Genomic DNA, 16,097 nt, shown 5'->3' with positions numbered 1-16,097 from the left:
AAGGAGCATATGCCCATATTTTATCCAGTCTTATCTCCAGCTAATACCGTAAGAGAAGGGGGGGGGGGGGGGGGGGGGGGGGGGAGAATAATAAACCTTGTGGCCTTAGGAGGATGTTTTTGCTGGCTGCAAAAAGGACATTAGAAAACTTAGAACAAACTATATGCATACTCAAAAATCATTTAAAATGTAGTTATGTTGGTTCAAAGTAAATGTGACTTGTTATACCGCATCACATGAGCATATAGTGAATGTGAATAAAAGATAATAAAAGTATAATAAATAATAAAAATAATAATAATAATAAAAGTGTCTGTAACTTGGTCTCCTCATTATTCATTATTTGTGACAAGTGTTTGTTTTCTCCCGCCTTGCAGATGAGTAATGAGATCACCCGCCTCTGCTTCCAAAGCATCTCTCTGGACAGGATCTTTAAGGGCTATGTGTTATCCAGCAAGCAGAACCTCAACGACTGTATCCAGTGTTGCCAGGAGTGGAAGGAAATTTACGAACACGCCTCAAAGATTCCCCACAAGTAGGAGAAATCTCACCTGTGTAGGGTCTCAACACACTGTCATCTGGGCATGTTTGATGTCAAATATAGCAATTCACTGATTTATATGGGTTTAGTTTAAAATTCAATTGATGTAGAGTTCAGGTAAAGTTGGTCAAAATGTTCCAAAATACTCACTTATAGCTCATTTCATTCTTCATTTCTGTTTGCGACTCTCCACCCATTACCCCCTTTCTCTGTGCTCCTCTTGGTCCCCTCCCACCCCTCTGTTTTTTTTACATCAGGTATTCTCATAAATGCTTGGTCCTGGACCAAAACCGTTGTTTTGTACTGGTTGATGTTTCCATCCAGAGATTTAAAGAGCTGCTTGAGGTGAATTTCTCTTCACTCACACATGCAGAGACATCAACCCACGTACATGTAAATTCATGCTGTTGAAAGAACAATACTGAAGGGATTATGAAGGGACAATGCTAAAGTGATTCTAAAGGGACAATACTAAAGGGACACAGGATTGTCAGGCATAATTTCACAAATGGAATGGATGCCACATGGTGTTATTGTACTCTTCAAGTGGCTTAAAAAATGGATCAAATCCAGTCGTAGTTGCTTTCTATATCAGAGACTTCAGCTTCTTTCACAATGTTACGGCTACTTTTTGTCAATGTTTCACGGTTAGGTCACTTCACCTCCAAAACAACGATGCAGTCTACTATCACTGTTTTGTCATTGAACATCTCCTTTACAACAAGTGCTGTAAGAAAAATATTAATATAAATGGTTAGAGTGATGTTGCAATATCAAAATAATGTGATGTGTTTTGTTCTTATTTGTGAGTCAAATACAGTACAAAGCTTAGCATTTGGTGACTATATTTTCTAATTTTGTTTCCACTTTGTACTCATGTGTTTTAAGTCTAAAGTCCTTTATGAATCAATATAATATGACCTTCATTATCTTTACTCTTCAAACCTTACAGTATTGATACTTTTTTATCTTATGTCTTAAAACAGGATGTATTGTTTGTTACTTGGGATATATTGTCTTTGTCTTTGTCTCAGGTATGTGAGTGCCAGTATCAGTTTGCCCGTTGGGAGGACGGTCAGCAGAGGGCCCTGCCATGCTTCGGCAGCGTCCAGGCACCTGAGTTCAACCGCTCCCTCCTGAAGATAGAGGATGACTTCCACTGTTGTCTAAAGCACCTGCACTCTCTCGACAAGGACATCCTTGATGTTGAGAGCACCACATGGCGCAAGGAATTCAACCAGTAGGTCTATTGCTCTTTAACACATTCAAACTGAGACTAGATATAAAAGTAAAGAAAACACTGTCATAACCCGGCTCTTAGGCCATGACAAATACGGCACAGACAACAGTTGAGGATAACATAAGAGGTTTATTCGTACTAAATAACGAAATAGTTACCCTTATGGAGTGTGGCCGTCAGTAACATCAGTCATGTCAACGTGCGTGTGTAATGAAGTGTAGGTGTTGTCAGCGAAAGCACAAACCAGGTAACAGGAAGCAACGGCCTGCGACCACTCCGCATACGTTCGAGAGGGAACCCGCGCTGTGAGCAACACGAGAGCAAGGCTTAAATTCACTCCCCCTTCATGGGCCAGGTGCTCCGCATCAGGTCGTCTGCTCCCTAGGGACGAAGGGACACAAGCACTTGCCGTGATTAAACAGGGACCGTCACAACACAAGCAAAGTCTCAAAGCGTAAACACGAATTTGCATGACCATCACATTCTTTTCCATTTTGGTGGCGTTTGCTTAAACTGGGTGCAGCCAGGCGAAGGTTGATGCAAGGTGGAAGAGAGGCTGATACATTATTAGTAGGAGGAAATAAAACAAGCGAACATAAACACAAAGTAGGGTTTGGAGATTTGCTAGTACAGTGGAAACCTGTTGTAGCGATAACGTCGGTCAGGGTTAAATTAAGTAAAATAAGTGTATAATTACTATAACAGATATATATTTCTAAATTGTTTCACCATTACCACCTTATTGACATTGGGGGTGCAATTAATGTATTTTTTGTTCATCAACTAATATCACGATTTTGGGGGGATGTGTCGATTAATGTATCAACTAATTTATTAATTATTCTTTAAATTCATTTTTTTATTCCTGATTAACACAATCATTAATGTTTTCCATTTGTCTGATTTATATATTCAAAACAATTCCAGAACTGAATCAAAGTTGTATTTAACCCCCAAAAACTTTTCCTACACTTATTTTTATTTTGAATAAATTGTTGTATTTAAGACCAAAACTTGAACTTTCAGTTGCAATTCATTTTTCCAAATAATATAATATAATAATCATAATATAATGATAAGCCACTTCTAATTTGCAGAGTTTACAGAGCACCAAGTTGTTGGGTCTCTGTCTAAGATGCTTCCACCCTATAGAAGTTTTTTTAGCTTCAGCTTGCCTTGGGTAGCCAGCCGGAAGCAGATGGTAAACAAACAAAGTATCCTGGGAGTTAAGTCAAAGATATAGCATTTCTAAATTTTAAGTGAGTTATTTAAACAGCATTTGTATCGGAATGATTCTATCCCAAGCTTTTTGATCAACATCAGCAGTTGATCAATATCTAGTGTATTTAGAAAAAACAGTCAAGTTATCATTACATCGCAGTGTCTCATCAGAAGATTTGATGTAAGTAATGAAAGTATCCACGCTGTGCCAGCTGGACATAAAGTATTCAGGATTCAGTGGAAGGAAACATAATCAATAGAAAACATGGTGTTTGCGTCTGCCTTTGTATGTATCAGTGGGTTTTTATATATTTTTATCATTTATTACCTCTTGCTATTGCCCTCACTGTCCAGCAACAGATCTGAGCTGAAATTTAATTTAAAATTGATTTAGAGATAATTGCATATAACCAATCAGTTCATGATGAGCTTTGCCGGTGCAGGGCGGGTACAGGTTTGCAAACTGGACCAGTACAGGGATCTCATTTATAACTGTTGCGTAAGCACGAAACCGTGCCTGGCAGATGGGTGTGCCACTTCCTACTAACCCTGACCCTGTGAACATGTTTGTTTGGAGCCTGGAAATTACCAAACTAAAAAACAGACTTATGGCAGAGGAAAATTGCATTGCAGCTGGGTCTGTGCTCTTTTTTAAGTGTGCTCCTAATTTATCTATCAGCTGATCATCACGCATACATTTTTTCATGTGTGGATATGTTCTTGTGTGTGTGTGTGTGTGTGTGTGTGTGTGTGTGTACGCAGGTATTGTGCAGTTGTGAAGAATCTGGAAATGATGATGCGGAACCTGATCAATTCATTGTTTAAGACGGTGTACCAAGTGGAGGAAGGAGTTCGGCTTCTGTACATTTTTAGGCCGATCTGTTCTCGAGAGGTGTCTTTCTCGCAAACACACACACACACACACACACACACACACACACACACACACACACACACACACACACACACACCAAGTCTGAAATTTGCTTTTACACTAATCAATGATGCATTACTGCATTACTGAATTAAACAGTTTGTTGCTCCCTGTATTTATTAAACCTTTACAGGTCACCTATATAGATAAATTACTGGATTGTCTCTGCAGTTTGCTATGTTTACCCATACAAAAGTTAATTTTCTTCTGCTAAGGTCGTAGAGAACTGACTCTTCTATCACTTTGATGCTCTGAGAGCAAAAGAGACTTCCCATATTAGGCTTGGTTTATAGTTTATCTTTGTTATGTTGTAATTAGAGCTCTCAAAGCTTGTCTCAGTGTAAGTTGCATTCACCCTAATGCTCATTCTCAAATTTTCATTCTGTATTTTCTTTGCTCAACGTTTGTCTTTCCCCTGTCTTCTTTCTTCTCTTACTACCATGGAATTCATCTTCACACTGACTTTCGTCCAATCTTCTCCGTCACAGGCCTTTAAGCGCACCACAGAAGAGAAGGTGGAGGAAGTGATAAACATCTTTGACCATGAGCTCAAAATGGTCAACAAAGAGCTGAACCGGAGGACGTGGTCTCCTCCTGACCACATGCCCCAGATGGCAGGCCAGGCCCACTGGCTGAGAGCCCTCAGACAACGCTTAGCGAGACCTATGGAGGTGAGTCCATCACTACACAGTGACATAGAGTAAAGAAGTGTAGTAAGAACCATATGGTGACTGTAAACAGATGGCATTCATGGTCTTCACTGAACCCACCTTCTGGAGCTCCGTCCTTGACGTCTTCTTCTTCTTCATGGGCGACTGTGGCTCAGTGGTGAGCAGGGTCGTCCTTCAATCAGAGGATTGGCGGTTCGATCCCCGGCTCCGCTAGCTCATGTCATTGTGTCCTTGAGCAAGACACTTAACCCTAAATTGCTCCCGTAACTGCGCCTACGGTGTATGAATGGTTGATAATGCTGAAGTGGCACCTTGCATGGTAGCTCCTCTCATCAGTGTGTGAATGAAGTCATGTAGTGTTAAAGTGCTTTGAGTGGTCAGAAGACTAGAAAAGCGCTATACAAGTACAGGTCCATTTACCATTTAGTTGTCCTCTCTCCTTCCCCTGCAGGTGCTTCAGAAGGCCCATTTCCTACCCGAGTCATACAATCGCAAGCAGGTGCTCTTCACCTACAGCCAGGTGGTTCAGGTTCTGGAAGAGATGGAGAGGAAGATCTTCAGCGAGTGGAACCAGAAGCTGGATGGACAGTACCTCAAGAAACTGGAGCAGCCACTCATGGTGCGCCAAAAGGACAGCACTGCCAAGCTTGACATCAACTTTGATAAGTGAGTGACATAATCAAGACTTGCACACAAGATTACTCAAGGCATTCCCATTACAGTGCAGATTCACACAGTCTTACATTGTGTTTGCTGTGTACTTGTGACACACACAAACCTGAGCCAATGCGTTGTGTGGTAACTTTGCATTCATGCTCACACAGGAGGTACAAATACACACTCCTCATTAGCTGGATACACAGATATGCTCTTACACAATACAGTCATTCAGAAACTACACAGTTCTACACAAATGCCTGCACACATACATGACACATGCATGTGCTCATCATTTATGTTGTGTGTTTTTCTTTAATGTGTTTTCTTGTCCAGCAACATCTTGAATATTTTCTCGGAGATCCACTACTGGGATCAACTAAAGTATGAGATCCCCCAGTGTGTGTCTGACATTTCCCAGGACAGGGAGGACATTAGAGTCCTGAGGGAGAGAGTACTGCTGCTGGTCAGGGACTACAACAGGTCTGACACACACACACACACACACACACACACACACACACACACACACACACACACACACACACACACACACACACACACAAAGATTAAGTATTTCAAAACTCAAAACAAACTCTCAACAGTCTTCTAGCTGTACAAAACTCACAAATATTACTTAATGCCTTTCTCACCTGTTTCTCACACGTGCGCATGTGTGTGTGTGTGTGTGTGTGTGTGTGTGTGTGTGTGTGTGTGTGTGTGTGTGTGTGCGTGGATCAGGATCCTTGGAATGCTGTCTCCCGACGAGTTGGGTCTGTTCCGGGAACGAATTTGTTGTATGGATAAGAAGATTCAGCCGGGGCTGTCCAAAATCCTGTGGTCTTCTAAAGGAACTGCTAACGTCTTCATCCGTGACTGTCTCCTGCATGTTAACAAGGTTCCCTTTCTGATATGGGCATGTGTACAGATAAAGAAGTGGGTGAATGGAGAATTTGCTTTCAGTGTGTGGATTAAATCCCATAAATAGCTGGGGGAAATTTGTTTGCCAAAAGTGGTTTTCAGTACTTCTAAACATGAAACCATTTTTGTCGGCTCTTACTTCGTCGGGCAATACATTCCAGAGAACAGGACAAAAGTGACTAAAAGCATCCTCAAAAGATCTGGAACTTATTCCTTGGCCCCATTCCTCGTACCTGGCTTACTGAGGCTTACCATTTTTTTCAGGATAAGGTGACGCAGGTCAGGCTTTTCGGTTCCACGAAGCAAGTTTGGAAAAATCACTATAGCAACATATCCAAATCCCTTAACCTGCTCCAGCGCAGGCTTTCAATTCACTGGATAAACTGGCCACTCCCACCAGACAAAAAAGGCAGCTCCCTTCCTCATTGATGAAGGAGCTATATTAGTTAGATTGTACCAGCGCTATCGATTCTGCCGACAAGGAATCATTTATTTTCGAGACCTCCTCAAGCCGTACATTGACACCACACGCCCAGCTGAGCATTGGCCGTCTCACAGACTGTATGCATAGCCTGGATCACATACTGTATGCAGACTGGATCACAGAGGGTCTCACAGACTTAATCATAGCCTTGAGCTTTTTTGCGAGTGCATATTGTTGTACAGTGTCTGCGATGTGGAGAACATCGGGAAAGCTGCTGCAGGCCATGCTGTTCGTAACGTTTATTTAGCGCTTAAGAAACTTATGGATGTGTTGAAAGCATTCATAATTATATGACAGTGTTATTAGTACACCATACATATCATTATTGTAGAAAATTATTACGGTGGACTCATGATAAGAATAGTGAGAATCACACACAATTATGAATAATACATACCTACTGATCCACCCATACACATATTCAAACTCCTATTTATATGGTAATCTACACAAACATGTGTATATACACATATACGACACATACACGCATACAGTACATATATCCTCATAAGTATATATTAATTTGTATACTACTGCCAGTACATTTAAATAAATATAATCTGATTGATTTGGGTGATGAGGCACTTAAAATTAGCCGATGCATTTTCCCAACACTGACACATTTAACTTGTCTGATATTTTGCGATGCTTATGTCTAGCCGTCGCAGTAGAGGCGGCGTTATGCTGCATTCGCAACAGAAGCGTTGCAAATATTCGCAATGCTTTGTTTGGATGTGAACGCAACATTAGACTTTGTCATGATTATGGACTTAAATTCATCATATGTAGTCATGATCATCTCATTGTAGCGTTAGAAGATCATGGAATATTTGCTTAACATCTCCCCCTTCTCTTTTTGAAGAGGAGCGTGCACGCACAATTATCCAGATGACTGACATCTGGTTCGAATTAACGAGACTGTTTGAGGGCGGATCAGCGTTTGACAAACCGTCATAGCCTGACGTCAATCATCTCGGAAATTTAAGATGGATAATAGGACATTTGATCGACTTTGTTGAACAAGGTACGAGGAATGGGGCCCTCGTTCAGTAAGCAAACCACATTGTACTGAGGAGGCGTTTTTCTCTCCTTTTCATTAAACTCCAGGTCCAGCAGATAGTCGATGGTTACAAAGCATCCAACCAATCCATCTCCAACCTCTGTTGCCAAATCAGTGAAACATTGCTGATTAAATTGGAGGGAAAGACTGTATACAGGTACCAAGATATGTTTGATTACTTCTTCATTGCATCGGATGCCTAACACAGTAAATAGACAAAATAATGAAGATAAAGTGTGCAGATATTATTTACCATGTTTTAATTCACTTCCTATGACATGGTTCTTCCATTTAATATTATATTCACTATATTCTTCTTATTCATTTATTCTTTTACTTAGTGGACATTTATTTTTTGTCTGTGCTGTCATTCTATGTAATCTCTGTTCGGATAAAGGTCTAGAAAACCAACAGACATGTTAAAAGGCCAGTGTAACCCCATTATACTGAAAACTCACTGAGGAAGCCTCTCCACGTTTTGACATTGATCAATGCACATTGGTAGCATTTCGAATATGCTTCCAAGTGATACACAATGTTTCCTTTTTTGGTGGCGTCATGGGTGTTTCTCCTGTTGAAATTGTTAGAAACCTGGAGTTCGAGGATGACCAGAAGACTCACCAGCAGAGCCATCTCCAGCTACTGCGCTCAGCCCACCAGCATATTGTTCACATTATGACCCGCATCCACAACACCTTCTCTAATGATGGACCTGAGGTTTGTGCTTTGTTTTTCATTCAGTATTGGGAGCCTTTCATCAGAAATGTTCCTGCACTTTAAGAGTTACATTAATTAGTTAAAATATTATTGTTTGCTTACTTGCATATACTGTAAATATGAAAATGTAAAGGCAGAAGCTTAGAGGATTGTGAAGCAAGATTTTCCCCTTGCAACCTTTTCTGGAGATGAGGTCTGAAGCAGTTAAACAATTGCTGGATACAATAATATTGACCCACATACGTTTTTAAAGACAGAATGACTTGTATTTTCCTAAAAAACATTGCATAGAATCACACAAAAAGAATCCCTCTCAAACGTCACTTCAATCATCTCAGGCAATCATGACCTAATAGAAGTGTGTGGAGGTCTTTGTTTTTGAAGGGACCCTTTATGCTGCGGGTGAGCAGCCAAACAACAATCAGGGGGCATGAGCATGAACTTCTGGTGATATTGAGCCGTGGAGGAGGGACAACCTTTAAATGTTGTGTTTACAAACTGCAACCAACAAATCGTATTAATTCTGCTCTAAGCTAGTAACATTTTCAAATTCCCTCAAGGACCTACTTGTAAAAACACAAAGCAATCATTGTAATCTACAGCTGTATCTATTAGCAGGGATCTCTTTCCTTTCTTATTGAGAAATTATATATTATATATATATATACGTATATATATATATATATACATGTATATATATATATACGTATATATATATATATATATATATATATATATATACATATATATATATATATATATATATATATATATATATATACGTATATATATACGTATATATATACGTATATATATATATATATACGTATATATATATACGTATATATATATATATATTTTTTTTTTTATGTGGTAACAGGTCCAGCCCACATTTCCATTTCCATGTCATGTGTGTTATTTTTCATGGTGTTTAAGGTCCAGGAGCACTGGGTGACCTACACAGAGAAAGTGGACCATTTGGTAGAGCAAGCTCTTAAGAGCAACATCAAGCGCTCCATGGAGAAGCTATCCAGGGCCATCAATGGAGACAATAAGACACCGCCCAATCCCTTGTTCAAAGTCCTGGTAGCGCTGCGTCAGGCAACCCCCGAAACCACACCAAAGGTACCATTCATCTGTCTTAATCCAATTGAGTCATGTGATTAGGAGTAAAATGTTTGGCCATATATGTTAGGATGTGTTTCCATGTGCTGACCCACACAGAAGGCAAAAGTGTATCACATGGATGTAGGAAACATAAAACTAGTCTCGTTGTGCTGCTAGTTTAAGTGCTGCCTCCACATCTGGGTCAAACTGAGATTATGGTGTAGACAGGACACCCATATCGTTTACACCAGGGGTCTCAAACTCAATTTAGCTTGGGGCCACCGCTGGTATTGTGATCTCATCGGAGGGCCACACAGAAAGCGCAATATTTTTTTTTACATTCATAACATATTTTCGTCATAAAAAAGGCAACCAGCAGTTTCTATACATTTTTATGATAGTTTTTCACAGTGCAAATATATTTCATTTTTTAAAATAACTTATTGAAACTGCACCAAACCAACAAATGCAAAACCTGAATACATGTGCACTTTATTCTATTTCTTGCCAGACACCTGGCAGCACTTTTGCTCACACAGCTGAGCCACATTGACCCTGATCCAGGTCACAGTGAAACCCTGATCCAGGTCACAGTGAAACCCTGATCCAGGTCAAGGACGAAACCCTGATCCAGGTCACAGTGAAACCCTGATCTAGGTCACAGTGAAACCCTGATGGAGGTCACAGTAGAAACCCTGATCGAGGTCACAGTGAAACCCTGATCCAGGTCACAGTGAAACCCTGATGGAGGTCACAGTAGAAACCCTGATCGAGGTCACAGTGAAACCCTGATCCAGGTCACAGTGAAACCCTGATCCAGGTCACAGTGAAACCCTGATCCAGGTCACACGGGAAACCCTGATCCAGGTCACAGTGAAACCCTGATCGAGGTCACAGTTGAAACCCTGAGTACAGCTTCACGATAGGCATCACTAAGCCTGGACCTGTACTTGCATTTATTAAAGTTCATAGTCGAGAAAGGTTTCTCACAGACATATGCTTCCAAAAAGGTACATTACCCGACTGATCACTTTTGTCTGCTCAGGGAAGGATGGAGGCAATTTTCTCAGAAATGGTCCAGTCATTTCTGGTTTTCCTTGTGCTTCTCTGAATTTAGCTTTTAGATCACTGTTGCACTGCAAGTCAATAAGTTCCATTTGCAACAGACTCGGGAATGAGAAATGACTTCATACTACAGATCAAGCTTCATGGGGTGTGTGCACATGAAACATTAATATTACAACAGTTTTTGTTTTCAAACAAAAATATTTACTATATATTTGAGTCAAAATATGTTCTATAGAAAAACTAACTATTTACAATGTTTACACAATGTGCATATTTCAGTTTCGTTTTTTTCAAGAACAGTTTTCCGGCCCCCCAAGGCCCGCCCATAGCGGCGGGTCTGAGTAGGGGGCCACAAATTGCGGGCCGCAATTAGCCCGCGGGCCGCGAGTTTGAGCCGCTTTTGAGTGTGATTCGACAGCATGGCACCAACGCGTAAATCCTTTAAAGGAGTATACTGATATTGTTTTTATTACCATGTGACTGCACCTGGGCCGGCAGAGTTAGTTTAGGTTCTGTTACTTAACTTATTGTTTTTTTATGCACCTTCAACATCCCTACACCCCTACACCCCTACACACACACACACACACACACACACACGCACACACACACACACACACACACCACACACACACACACACACACACACACACACACACACACACAGCATGCAACACTACTGATACCACTGATGTTCACACCTCATCATATGTTCTGTACTACAATACAGTTCATACTAATTCTACCCTCTGATTCCAGTTTCTTTCTCTGCTGATGTTTATTCCTTAAGGCTCTGTAGTTATACGTATCATCTGATACTAGCCCAGAGTTAAGCATATTCATCTAGCAAACTATACCTACCTTGGAGTGTTACAATAGCCGGTATCATTTTATTTCATGTGTCCATCCAGGCAAATTGGTAGAGCTGAATGCACCAACGTGTGTGGCTGCATGCGCGGCAACATTTTGGTCACCCCCGACAAAATCTCACTCCAAGGTTTTTTGAAAAGTTGGCAGCTCTGCATCTACATATAAGGAGAATAGCTACATGTCCTGATCAAACCTTATAGAACACAAACACCCACTCGAACATATGCACACATGTAGCGATCAATGAGTTGGACAAATTACTACCGTTGATCGTGACAATAAATTCACACCTGGTACGCTCACATTGACACATCTTTCTTATTCACTGTGCTCGTGCTGTGAAGCTTTGCTACATAGTTATGGTATGACTGTTTTGGTGCACACTTGCTTTAACACACTAACACACAGTTTTGTTTAATTAATCGGCAATTTCTGTTTTAACAGATCGAGTTCTCCCCGCCACTCGAAAAGCTTGCTCAGATTGTGAACATTACGCCTCAGCTCATCAACACAATCTCAGAATTCAAACGACTGCCTGAAATTCTCTCCTGCAAGTGGTCACAGGGGAATCCCATACACGTGAACATAGGTAAGAACTTTTTATTTATTTATGTTTTTATTTAGCAAGTTTTCCTCGTAGAATTGTACAATTGTGCACATGCAATCTTTTTTTATTGGGTGCTGATTAAATGCAGTCCTGATGTAAACATGCAATTGCACATATTACAGTGATTACTGAGCAGTTGTATGTATACTTCTACCATGTCTATCTGTCTGTCCCCTTTGTCACCCTGGTCCTCTTTGATCCTTCAGAGCAAGACAAGGAGATAAGGAAGCTTCAGGCTGCGGTTGCTGTTGGGATGAAAACCAACGACGACCACCTGCAGGCCTATCTGAAGACCTGGGATAAATACAAGGATATCTGGGAGAAAAACCAGGACTCCTGTATACAAGAATACCAGAGCAAAAACCCATCAGTCACTACTGTTGATGCAGATATACACAGGCACTGTCCAATACAATACTCACATCATTCTTTAATTGACCCGCATAGGAAGTTTCTATGAACCTTTTGACAACAGCTGTTGTTCCCGGCAGCTGATTCTTTTTTACAGTTCACATTCTACAGAACAGCCCTGTAATGTGTGTTTTATCAGTTTCCATTTCCCAAGTGCACGCTTGTTTTTATTTCATCATAAGACCTTCTTTACAAGTTGTTTCCCATAATGAAGCATCCAGACTCATTAATCTCCCTCTTGTGTGTCATGTCCCCAGGTGCACGGAAAAAGCCTTCAACGTTCAACAGGAAGAGACGGTGTTGAACATCTGGCTTGTCACGCTGGACTGTTCACCAATCAAATCCTTCTTGGCGCAGCTCTACAGTGAGTGGCAAACCAAAATCACTCAGCTGATCAGCCACACGGCTAGCACCCACCTAAAAGAACTCCATGGCTTTCTGAAAGACAATGGCAACAGGTGGGATTTTAGGGGTGATGACGATGAATGGAAGAAAGGAAAGAGAGCATATTTTGATCCGCTAAACATTTGAAAGCATGCTAACGGTTTTGTTGTGTGTGTGTGCGTGTGTGTTTAGGCTGAGACGACCTCCTCAGACACTGACAGAGCTTGGTGAGAGCACGAAGCTCTTGGTGGCCCTGCAGGGCAATTTGACCAAGACAGAGGCTCAGATTCCTCTCATCCATGACCAGTTTGCTATCCTGGACAAATATGAGGTCCCAGTGGAAGAGGCTGTAAGCTCATTTATAAACAAATATTCAGTATACACATATCCAGCATAAATTATACAGGAATGTATGTGTGTTTGTGTATAAGATGTATACTGTATAACAGTGACTTTACCATTGTGTTTGCACCGCTGTGCCTCCTATTTGTTGTGATTTTTTCGCTCTCCTCCCTACTGGCATCTGAAAGAGTTTGATTGACAGATGATTTTATCCAATCACTTGCCAAGTATATCTTTTGGAAGTGCCTACCCTTTTCCAAACAGTTTCCAATGACGGCTTCTCAGATGGTTCTGTGTCAAAAAACATCTGGCGGGCCAGGTTAGGGTACTGTATATATCTACACGTACAACAAACACTACGTTTTGTTTTTTGGTTCACCAACAGGTGCAAGAAATGCGTGATGTGCTGAACGGGGAGTGGGTGTGGTTCCAGCAGGTGGTGATTGACAGTGATATCATGCTGCAGAAGCAGAAAGAGAAGTTTAGGAACAATATGATTCCCGAGGTCATAAAGAAGATCAAGAGCATGGTGCAGGAGTTCAACAGCACAGGTCATGCCCTCTCTCTCTCACTTATATACATTATCACCATGGTGTGCGCACGTTCGTGTCGGTCTTTCAGTTTCCTTCTGTCCATGAGCCATTACTGATTTATAGGAGGCCTCTTTAGAACCAATAGCCTGCATTAAATATGTTCTTGCCCTCTGATGATTGCTGACTTCACAGCCGCACCTTTCCACATTAAAAGGGATGTTCCTAACTGGGAAACACACCATTTCCTGCCACATCATCATCTCTCATCTGATGTTTCCCTTTTGTGTTGGGGTAGTACCATCTTTCCCTTGTTTCTCCTCCTTCACATAGGTGTTATTATATTCAATCTAAAATAATGATTCATACATTTGAGAACAAGATGAAAGTTCAGTTTTTTGCTAATACAGTGAATCTGACAAACAAGGTACTTATTGATATTGTTACTACTATTGTTAATATGTTCTCCCACTAACAAGGTCTCATATCCCTTCTTGTTGTTATGGTTTATATGCATAATATAATCTGATCCTAAGAATATGCAGACAATAGTTTATGAAATACTTTATTTACATGATCTGCGTTTGTCGGTCATGATCGTTTGTTCTCTGAACGGCCGACTGGTGCGTCACTTTAAATGTTTACACCGCAAGGAATTGTGGGGCGGCATTATCTCCTTTCCTTTTGTAAAGGAAGGTCCAGTGTTTCCTATGCTAAAGAGCTAAGTAAAGAAGCATTGAAGCTCCTTTCCTTTGCATTTAGAGAATTCGACCAGCACTTATGATAGATACTTCCGGGTCAGACACTCAGTTAGGAATCTTCCTAACTAAAAAGGAGCATATTCAACCGCAGCCCAGGAGTCAAACAGGCACAGGACACAAGGCAGGGAACTTCAAAATAGAACAGAAAAAAAACTAACTAACACCAAGATCATGACAGATATATAAGAGTATAAGAGTATTACCGATAGATACCTTGTGAATACATCTTGGTTGATGTTCTAAGGGTTAACAAATCTCTAGTTTCTCAAGGCGTATACCACCAAGTGTGTTGGCAGAAAAATATTTGTAATTTTACATTTGTTTTACATATTTAGGTTTTTGTAGTGAAATTATGTTTTATGGATATAGAACTATATATAACTCCTTATTTCAACGTCACCAATCAGCTGTTCCTCGTCCATTGCAGACAGGTCGCTATTATATAAAAACAGGGCGTCTGACAAGAAGTTCAGTTTAAAACCGTGCCAGCGACAGTTAAAATGTGTTTTTTTAAGAACGAATATTCAAATGTAATTTTTGGACCGTTTTGACAGTCTTAGTGTGTGGACGTATGACTGTGGTGGGTTTGTCTATATCTATACATTTTTTTATTTGCTTATCCAGGTCCATTTGACAGCGAACTGAGTACTGAGTTGGCCTTAAACCAGATAGCGGGGTATCGCAGCCAACTAGAGGCTCTAAAAGAGGAAGAGAACGCCATCTCTCTCGGGCTGGGCTTCTACGAAACAGGGCAGCCCCCCTCCAAAAGCATACGGATGGTGGAGAAGGTCTGACACAGCACTGGGCTCATGGGCTATAAGCGCCAACATAAAGCAGAGAGGGTTGTTGGAATTGTGCTTGTGATAAACTGTCTCAACATGTGTGAATGAAGCAAGCAGTTTGTAAACATTACATGTACTTGATAGTATATAATATTAGGGAATTCAAACCCAGAGCAAGACATTTCAAAAATAAATATTTTTTGTTGCAAATGTTAGACTTTAGACTTAGAATGAATGATTTCACGTTTGTTTCTATGTTTGTTTGTGTCCGTATGTTTTATACAGGACATAGATCACCTGCAGCAGGTCTGGGAGATCACGCAGGAGTGGAATGCCAACTGGAACATCTGGAAGGTTGGTCAACTTTCTATGCTGCAGACGGAGAGCATGGGCAACACGGCACAGGACTTGTTAAAAAAACTCCACAAACTCCACAGAGAACTAAAGGTCAGTACCATCACACAAAGCTTTTTAAATAGCTGCAGATTTTGGCGCAGTGCTACAGTGAGTCACGGTTTAGCTCTGATATACCACCAGTGTAAGTTTAGGTTTTGTTTCATAAAAATCAATTATTAATTACTGCCAAAACAATAAATGTAATTAGAACGGTAAAAGCTGCACATTATTCGTGGTCTCAGTCGAAAGAACACTGAATTACTTTTTGTGTTTTTAATGGATACAAAGTTAGCAAACTCATAGGGATGTCGTTAGATATTTTGACCTTTAGACCCAAAGAGTCTGAAACAGTGACAGCTAATATGGTCTCCCCTTAGGATGCACAAAATAATT

The 16,097-nt window shown here is 40.7% G+C and overlaps 1 protein-coding gene across 1 annotated transcript in view; it reads left to right on the top strand.

Moving 5' to 3' along the window:
* dnah2 (dynein, axonemal, heavy chain 2) overlaps positions 1 to 16,097 on the top strand; it is a gene marked incomplete at both ends in the record, with an annotated part of 56,579 nt that overhangs the window by 2,604 nt on the left and 37,878 nt on the right. Inside the window, 18 exons of the mRNA XM_079224510.1 lie at positions 378 to 535; positions 799 to 886; positions 1,576 to 1,781; positions 3,765 to 3,894; positions 4,425 to 4,607; positions 5,059 to 5,273; positions 5,601 to 5,747; positions 6,006 to 6,162; positions 7,777 to 7,886; positions 8,317 to 8,446; positions 9,383 to 9,571; positions 11,936 to 12,080; positions 12,305 to 12,497; positions 12,767 to 12,967; positions 13,086 to 13,242; positions 13,621 to 13,786; positions 15,151 to 15,314; positions 15,594 to 15,755. Coding sequence (XP_079080636.1) covers positions 378 to 535; positions 799 to 886; positions 1,576 to 1,781; positions 3,765 to 3,894; positions 4,425 to 4,607; positions 5,059 to 5,273; positions 5,601 to 5,747; positions 6,006 to 6,162; positions 7,777 to 7,886; positions 8,317 to 8,446; positions 9,383 to 9,571; positions 11,936 to 12,080; positions 12,305 to 12,497; positions 12,767 to 12,967; positions 13,086 to 13,242; positions 13,621 to 13,786; positions 15,151 to 15,314; positions 15,594 to 15,755 — 2,901 coding nt within the window. The remainder of the gene's footprint in view (positions 1 to 377; positions 536 to 798; positions 887 to 1,575; positions 1,782 to 3,764; positions 3,895 to 4,424; positions 4,608 to 5,058; positions 5,274 to 5,600; positions 5,748 to 6,005; positions 6,163 to 7,776; positions 7,887 to 8,316; positions 8,447 to 9,382; positions 9,572 to 11,935; positions 12,081 to 12,304; positions 12,498 to 12,766; positions 12,968 to 13,085; positions 13,243 to 13,620; positions 13,787 to 15,150; positions 15,315 to 15,593; positions 15,756 to 16,097) is intronic.

Source organism: Taurulus bubalis (assembly GCF_910589615.1).
Source record: "Taurulus bubalis genome assembly, chromosome: 10".
NCBI lineage: Eukaryota > Metazoa > Chordata > Actinopteri > Perciformes > Cottidae > Taurulus > Taurulus bubalis.
This window is presented reverse-complemented; position numbering and strand designations above follow the sequence as displayed.